The sequence below is a fragment of the Rattus norvegicus genome, chromosome 15 (assembly GCF_021556685.1).
Source record: "Rattus norvegicus strain SHRSP/BbbUtx chromosome 15, alternate assembly SHRSP_T2T, whole genome shotgun sequence".
NCBI classification, from domain to species: domain Eukaryota; kingdom Metazoa; phylum Chordata; class Mammalia; order Rodentia; family Muridae; genus Rattus; species Rattus norvegicus.
In genome coordinates, this window is record NC_141548.1 from 102,880,965 (window position 1) to 102,890,000 (window position 9,036).

The 9,036-nt window shown below is 47.3% G+C and overlaps 1 protein-coding gene across 1 annotated transcript in view; it reads left to right on the forward strand.

Moving 5' to 3' along the window:
- Window positions 1-1,087: 1,087 nt before the first annotated feature.
- LOC102551086 (uncharacterized) overlaps window positions 1,088-9,036 on the forward strand; it is a 31,708-nt gene continuing 23,759 nt past the window's right edge. The window contains exon 1 of the mRNA XM_087586894.1: window positions 1,088-1,246. Coding sequence (XP_087443020.1) covers window positions 1,200-1,246 — 47 coding nt within the window. The 5' untranslated portion in view covers window positions 1,088-1,199. The remainder of the gene's footprint in view (window positions 1,247-9,036) is intronic.

Here is a 9,036-nt window from a genome sequence, read left to right on the forward strand (position 1 = left end):
CTGGTTCATTTCTTCTTTTTCCCTCCAGTTTCCAGGTGACATCTTGCTTCTTTCTGAGATGCCATAAAAAGAATTCTACAAAATCAAGTTGCCCACCTGTTAGCCCAGCCCTGCCCACACTGTCCGGTCAGCCCTGGTGGTAATATTCATCTATCTGTGTGAACTTCAGTTTCCTTACACCGAAACAGGGACCCTGCTGTGCTACCATGCTGGTCCTCGTGGTGGTCTTCATAACAGCTCTGAAAGACACGCCCCCTCACTTACTTAACCCTTCTACTCTGTTCCCATTTGCTATCTCTAATATTTTTTTAAACTCCTCAAAACTGGCATTTAAAAAAAACGTTCCTGTTAAAATGAGTACTTGCCTTTTAAAAATCTTCAAGTTGCTAAGCAGCACCTGCCCCCTCCCCCCGATGCAGCCTGGTTGCCATAGTATCATTCGAGCATGGTAACAAGAAGCAAAGAGCAGTCATTTTTCACTAAATAGGGTTGGGCAGACAGATAAACACGTTGAAATGTTTCCGTACAACGGTCTCAAGGAAGGGGGGGGGCACAGCAACACAGTTTGTGCCTCCCCTCCATACCTCCCCTGTCTCCCATTTGCCAGGAGTTCTTCTTACCTGGGGCTCCTCTGTGTCACCCCATCTCTGGCATGACACTTCCCAAAAAGGCCTTTGAAGGGCTGCCGCTGCTACTCTGATATTTGTAGCTATTTAGGGCTGAAGGCAGACTGGAATCCTTCTCAGAGCGCTGCTAAACATAGAGTGTGCTGTGAATCAGGCTTGTGACTGAAGGCAGCCATGCCATAGCAGGTGTGGGGAAGATGACAGACGTCATCAGGGTGACATCAAAGCGCGCTCTTAAAAAAAAAAAAAAAAGGAAAGCATAAAAGAGAGAAGGCATTATACAACCTGTTTGTTACTTAACATGTATTATAGACGTATAAATCTCAGACCCAGTTCTTCACCTGCAAGGTCTGAGGACAGCCTCTTACCTGCCAACCATATAAACACAGACAGACCCCACAGTGGACCTGCCTCTCTCCTTTGTCCCACGTCGTCCAACAAGGCCCAGGTTCCATTTCAGGAGCAGAGACATTGCTTGGATTGCTGTTAAACCATGATAATACTTCTAGGTTGGTGGTGGCTGCCTGCTTCTTGTTGACTCCGGAACCAACTGCCAGACCCTCCAGGGCTTCCATGATCCGGGATCTAGGAGTTGAAGCCAAGCCAGCAAGGGCTGCCAGGTACGTGCCCACTTGTGAAAGACAGAAGGTCTTCCAGTCGGTCAGTGTTCATATCAGGTTCCTTTTCAAAGTTTTCAAATCCCCTCCCGAAGCAGTCCCAATAGACTCCAAACGTTTCTCTAAATATGGAGTGAGTTATGTCTCCTTGAAAGCCAATTGGCTTCCAGATTAAGCCATCAGCCGAGCTTACTCCCGCTGCAAAGAATGGCTGCCCTCGGCCTTTGGGAAGACGTTCCTTTGAGTTTGGGTGGAAGGATTGAGACAGACTCGCACTGTCAAAGCACTCTCATGCTCGGCTGCCCTATGACAGTGACAGACCATTTTGCCAGACAGCTGCTTAAAGTAGGAAGCGCACGCTAACGCTTCCAGGGCTGTGCGCTGATCCCCTGAGCTGATCCTCTACATCTTAAACACATATGGCTTACAGGGACTTGCAGAGAGGGCTTATCAGACAAAGGCAGGGCTGTCCCCAGACTCCTTCAGACAAATCGGCTTCTTCCTCAAAGTCGAACAAATATGTTTCCTTTCGTAGCCTCCTTTTGTCCTTCGAAGCCAGTTTTTTTTTCCTTAGTGTGTGTGAGGGTGTGTTGTGTGTGTGTGTGTGTGTGTGTGTGTACCCAAGGATGTGCAAAAGGACTAAAAATGTGTGACACTTATCTTGCTGACTTATTTCATATAGTTAGTTTCTGTCACACCCGCTCTTCAACAAACAGCATGATTCTGCTCTTCCTTGCAGCTGACTAAAGTTTCGTTATACACACACACTCCATTTAACCCTGTCATTTGTTGACGGACGCTTCTCTTGCTTCCGTACATAACTCAGCCATAATTGTGAACTCACAGCAGTGTTCACAGGGTGATAGGTTGGCTTACGGTCCCTCAGGTAAATAACCTGGACACGCTGTAGTGGGCCATACACTGGTTCTTTCTTAGTTTGTTGAAGATCCTCCCTCCCTGATCTCCATTGTGGCCGAACCTATGTGTACTCCTTAATCTGTGTCTGGGCTTCCACTCTTCTACCTTCTAGTTAGCATTAGGGTTCTTTTCAGAAGAATCCTAGAACCCAGGAAGGGAGGCAGAAGAGACCTTTGTGTTTCTCTGACACAGCCTCGGACATTCCATATAGGACTGGAGTCTACTTAGCCCATCTGAAAAAGAACTTCTGACACATCATTACCACCCACACGCGGCAGTGCTCCCAGAATGCATCCTGAGCCCAACTATCTTTTGTCTGAGCCCTATAGGTAGAAGAGGTTAATTGGTTCACTATCAAAATGCCCTGTAAATCGGTCCTTCTGAGGCCCAGCCTCCTGGGTCTTATCCTTTATCTGAAGTCCCTGGTCCAATGAGAAAGAGGCCCACATCATGTCTAAGTAGTGTCCATCTCGTGGCCACATTCCTAAAGGTCCCTTTACAACTTTCGAGAGGTGCCTACCATGTCACCCTGTGAGCACTGACCCTCAGGTGAGTGTTCATGGGTGAGTATGTCACACAGGCGTGTATTCCAAGAATCCTTTCCCTTTTTCCAAATTCCGCCGAGCTCCGCCCGGTCACTTGTTTGACCCTTGCTGTGCTCAGAAAGCTTTCAGCCAGAGTTTCAGAAGGCCGTGTGGCTGCTTTGATGGCCAAATTATCTTTCAATCAAATTCCAGGAGAATGCTGATAAATATTTAACGATAAATTTTCTAGGGGAGAAAACAAGGCAACCACAGTAGGGGAGAAAAAAACACCCTGGTTTGTGACATCTGCCAATTCTGGCAATGTAAACATTCCTATCCTAGCCAGTGCCAACCTCCTATGAAGTCACTGAGTGGGGGAATTAGGAAGAAATTCTGCTTGATGTCTGTGAGCTGGCATGAACTGCCTCTCACACATGAGCAAAGAGACCCCACCAGAAGAGTAAGACGGCCGATCATTCTCTTGCTCCTTTCTCTGACCTGTTTCCATCAAACAGCGAATCCCCCGGGTGCTCCAATCCTTTAAGCCAGCCTCTCCTTTTAGCTAAAGGTCTTGATGCTGCTAAGCAAGTGATACACACACAAACAGCACCAGCTTGATAGGCAAGAGAAGACGTCATCCCCACCCCCCAACACACTCCCAGAACCCTGTGCTCTATTAATGTAGGGTTTATTTCATTATCCTTTGATCATCCGGAACAATCTAGATTCCTGGGGGGGCCACATGGCAAAGCTCTTGTCACAGAACTGTCCTCTCAACATTCTGAGGAAGGTTGAGGAGAACAGCACTCTCATCCACTCAGAACTACAGGCTCTTAGCCGGGCAAGAGGGTGGTTCTCAGCAACTCCATTAAAGTAGCGAGAACGGCCGGCCCAGGCATACTTCAGAGCAGGGCTCTGTAAGCACACTGCAGTGGGAACCCTTGCTCCAGCAGAATGTTTAATACGAGTGTTTCTTTCAGCTCCGAATGTTCCCTGGCTTCTGCTGTCTACCCACAACTAAGCTATGAGTCACACCACTTATGTGGCTGCAGGTCTTCAGTCTTGCTTGGCTCTGTCGAAACCTTCCCCCCTGTCCCTTGCCTTCTCTCTGTGCCTGGTGGAGTGTTTATTCTGCTTTAATTCGGAAGGCCCTAAAAGATTCTTTTGTGCATTTCCTCTCCAAGAAGAGTGCTTCCACCTTTCATGTTAATCTGTTTTATGATGCAAATCGTGGCCCTAATGGAGATGTACCACTCAATCTTAATGGACTCATGATTTCATCAATAAGTTCCTTTCATTTTGATGGGAGAAATGGGCTTAGAATTTCCTGGGGTTTCAACAATCAAGTTGTTAAAGAAATAGAAGAAAAAATAGATAGAGCAGGCAGGGAGCCTATGAAGACAGAGGACAAAGTAAGTCACAGCAAGTTTCCCCAGACTCATGAAGACCTCCTGTCTCTCTGACAATCAGGGCTTTATGTAGGGGCCAGTGATTCTTCTAGCTCTGGCTCATCATGGGCACTACTGTGTAGCTATTGCCCCCGAACTGAAACATGTCCTCCTGGAGAGTTAAGAGAGGACAGGAGCTCATAAGACACAAGGAGCTAGCAAAACTCACAAACCCATAAAATTTAGCAGGCCCAGGAAGCTTACAAGACTTAGTAGGAATATGCCTTCCTCTAGCTTCCTTTATGTCATTCTGTTAAACACCATGACCAAAAACAACTTGGGGAGGGAAGTGTTTGTTCCAATAGACACTCCCAGGTAGAAGTTCATCTCGGAGGGAAGCCGGTGCAGGACCTCTCGAGAGGCAGGAATCTGGAGCAGAGTTGCATGGAGGAACACTGCATGCTGGTTTACTCTCTTTCTCTCCCTCATGCTCAGCCAGCTTTGTTAGATAGCCCAGAACCATCTGCTAAGGAATGGCACCACCCACAGGGGACTGTGCCCTCTGACAATAATCCACAACTAAAAGACTTCCTCATAGACATGGCCACAGGACAATTTGATCGATCTGATTCCCCGATGGAGCCTCTCTGAGATGACTCTGGGCTGTCAGGTTGACAGCAGAAGTTAACAGGACAGGCCCCACTCTGGGTTATATAGGCAATAATTAATTGTTGCTCAAGACGAGACTCTCTAAGGGGTTACCTTTGAGATAGGTGGGGAGTCCCGGGGACGAAGCTCTGGTGGGTCATTTTGGGGGGTACAGCTGCTTTTAAGCCACTCAGGTTCTTTCAAGGAGCCCCTTGCTACGTTGCTGTATATAACCCCAAAAGATTCCTTGGTTCCTCAAGCTGGAATTTAGTAGAGTAATTTCTGTGACCTGACACTGATGCCCTGTCTGGTGTGATGCCTGTTATCATCTTTCTGGAAAAATCATGTAATAGGCCATGCTGCGAGCTCTGGCCATATAGCAGCACTAGTGTGTGTATATGCACTGATTGTTTTCAGGGTACGTGTGACAAAGCAAGTCTCAGCACGCCACACCACAGGTAGATGGGCAGCACAAACCTTTAAGGTGCCTTAACTTAAAGCCAGGAGTTTGAAGTACCACGTGTTGGATTTCAAGCATCAAGCTCCATCGGGGAATAAGATGGGGAAATATCTTTGATAGATATCAATCAGTTCTTTTCTGTGACTGTGGCCAAACTCACACGTAGAGAGTTATACTTCCCTTTGTATGCAAAGGTGTCATGTATGTTCAGCAGGAAGCGGGTGGGGGGGACACGACACACCACCACCTCTGTCTTGATTATTGATGTCTGTAGTTTCACATCCTAACACAGAACACATCCCAAAGGGAACTGCTCCGACTTTTTTTATGGCCATGTCTCAATTCATGGTGCCCGTTCAGAATGCTACGCACCCCACAGACTGTGGAGTCCTGGTTGCTCCTGCCTTCCTCCTGCTACTCACCTTGCCAAGTTCCGTCAACTTCTGGTCTAACTCCCTCCCACATTTCTACCTTCTAACCTCCAGTTCCAACACCGAGGTCCAAATGCTAACCGTTTTCATTTTTGCCTAGTCTGGAAGAAGAATATTTATTTCACAGAATGCTTTCAAACTATCAGCAAGAGTGGGGGACAGGTTCTTACAGTCCCCTTGTCCCATCCACGGTGCCTTTATTTTCTATATACACGCTACTGAGCTCTTTAAAACAAAGAGCATCTGTCACTCTCGAAGGTTGTGGCATTTCAACCTCCTTGTCACTCTGCCTAGCGTGTCTCACAGTTCCTGTCTGCAGGGGTGTTGCTTCCCCACAGTCCTTCCACCCAGACTCGGCCTCGCCGAGCTCCATTTCCACTGCGACCCACTTTCTCTGACATCACCCTAAAATAATTGATGTCTTTCACTTGGGCCCCGTGGCCATGGTAGCTCTTTCCCCTTCTGTGTCCTGACTCACAGGGGCTGTAACATCTGGAAACTAAATTTCCCAGAAATTCCTGCTTAGATTCTGCCAACGCAAACCCTCAAGGGAGAGCTGGAGGTAGAGGAGGAGACAGACAGCTCATTGTCCCCCTAGCTGCAGGGTCCCTCTAGCTGCAGATGGCTTCCCGGACTCCAGCAGACTGTCGCCTACGATGCCTCAGCAAGCACAAAGGTCACTGCCGTCCTGAAATTCCCTGTCTGGTTTGCTAAATTCTTTTTTTTTTAAGTATTAGTTTACATCTTATAAATTAACTAGTCATATTTGTAAGCCGTCCTGAATTAAGAATACAGACTCTCACCGACCTCCCTTTTCTGGGCCTTCTGTTCTAGTTTCAATCTGAAATCCACCCCCCAAGCCCCACCCGCCAGGTTCACGTCTTGAATTCTTCCTTCCCAGCAGGGGGCACTATTCTGAGAGGCTGTGGAACTTTCAAGAGGCAGGGATCAGCGAGCACAAGTTGGTCTCTAGGAGTGTGCCTTTGACCATTCCCCCAGCTCAGGGTCCTGACCACTCTGCACACTGGTCTGTGGCAGTATCAGCAGCTTTGACCACCCTGACCTGAACTTCTCTTCTGTCCTTCCCATATCACGATGGGCAAAAACCCCTCACAAACCATGAACCCCACCTTCCCTCGAGGACTGTCTGTCAGAATTGCAAGTTTTGAACGCTTTGCGCTCGATCATTCTGCTGGGAGATGTTTGCTTTCCTTTCTTCTTCACCAAGTCAGGTATACGGCGGCGACCAAGAGTCGAGTTGAAGCCAGGCTCATGTTTCCAAGGGCTGAGCCTGTTTTTCCCCTCCACGGCTTTATAGAGAGCATCTCTGCTTCTGTCCCGGAGTTGGAGTCTGACTCTCTTGCAAGAACTAAATCCTAGTGGTGGATCCCAGCCCAGTTGGCTGAGACGCGGGTGCCTTTCTTAAGTTTTACTGGCTTGTCAACTCTCGGACTTTGATCCCTCTGCCCTGTGAAGTTGTGCTGCGAATTGGACAGACGCTCTGGAAGCAGAGGGCTGCCATTACCCAAACGCTGAGACCCGCGACCGCCTGGAAACATCTAGCTCTTTACTCACTTGTGGCTCCGACCAATGTTCGTTATTAAATATTTGTCCCATATTTTCAAGGGAAGTGTGCTCTAAGTCGGCTACCACACCCTGGATCCTGCCCCATCTCCTCATGGAGTCTACCCTCTTCCCTGCTATGTGTAGCCTGCCTTCCAGCCAAGCTTGCCACGGTTAGAGCATTAAGCAAATACGCACCATTTCAACTCCTCTAGGCTCTTGTCTGTTCTATTATTTCACCGCAGGTCCTTGTAGACAGCTCTCTGTGACACCGGGGTCACATAGCTTCTATGCTTCACTGTTTAAAAACAGAAGCTTGACGCTCGCTAGTCTAAAGCAATCAATGGCGGACCTTCAGATTTCTGCCACTACCTGCCCTTTTCTGTGAAGTACTACATTGTGGTCATTTGTTTAACCTTTTCCTCACTCGCAGTATTTTTAAGAGCTTGTTTACTGTCCCGCTGAAGCTCTGTTCCATATTTTGGGGGAACTGGCCTCTCGCTCCCACCTTTGCTCTGTCTCACTTCCCCCTCAGAGCTCCTCCATGATTCTGAAAGAGTCCTTTCTTTTCTCTGGCTCACTCTCTGCTTTTCCTCTCTGGAAAAGTTTCATAACCACATGTGTACATCTAGGACGACAGACCCTTCTTTAAGAGGTAATTTATGGGAAACCAATCCATATGTATTATGCATGCCAATGTAAGAAGTCCACGTAATCATTTAATGCCAGGATCTGTTTCAGGCAGAAACCAGGGAAATCAGTCATTATGGAGAGCCCTCGTGTCCACATTCAAAATGGACCACAGAAATCATACCGAAATAGAACAGCAGCAATTTTTTGCCGGTCTCTCCTCTTATTACTTAAGTGGAAATAATTTCTGCTAAAAGCAAGATACGGACACACCACCTATTCTTCTTGGAAATATCTTTTAAGAGAGTCCACCCACCTATCACATTGTTCTGCAGGCTGAGTCATGAGCACTACGATGCCACAAAAGGGAAATTCTAGCACATTTGCTTGTCAGTATCCCAGCTGGACAGATCTGCCTCTCAAACCTGTCATGTTCTGTCTTGTAATAATGTCATGTTCTCTCGCCGCTCCATGACCACGTAACTCCACTCCACCCTCGGTGTCTGATTTCATATTTTCCTTTTTTTCTTTTTTCTTCCTTTTCTTTTCTTTTTTACTTCTTTCTTACCATCAAGACTTGCTTTAATCAGTTTCCAAAATCCAGTTGCCGGCTCTCCAGTGCGTGTTTCCATGACAACTCCCTTGCGTGGTACTGTTGACTCCATCGCTCCATTTCAGCTCTCCTCTGTGGCACTAAGTTCCACTCTCCACGTTAGAAGGAAGAATTTCTGGTTATGCTTCCAGCTTCTCTGTCCTTATAGCACGTTGACTTTGAACCCAGCCTCTCTGGGTTCAATTTTCGCTTTTCCTTTCCCCATTGGGAGAGCCAGAACCAAAGCCATAGCTTTGAGTCCTCCACTATAATGGAGCTCTGGGCCGGATTAAGAGCCTCCTGTCTTACAAAAGCAACGGTCATTAATTTTCTTGGATGGAAAACCAAGGACTGCATAAGAAGGAGAGAAAAATCAACTCTCCCCTCATGTACATACATATGGGCATCTTTTGGAATAATTCTACAGTTGAAACCTCATTCAATCACCCTTTTCTTCCAGGCACCTTTCTCTGCCGGGAGTGTCTGAGAGGTACTAACTCGTTAATGTAAAGTGACTGTCTGCCAGAGTGACAAACTGACGGTCACAAATGAAGGTGGAGGGATGGAGACAGAGGTCATATTCAAATTCGGAGAGAGAGAGGGGCAAGAAGGACATAGATTCTCTGGTGAGATGTTCCA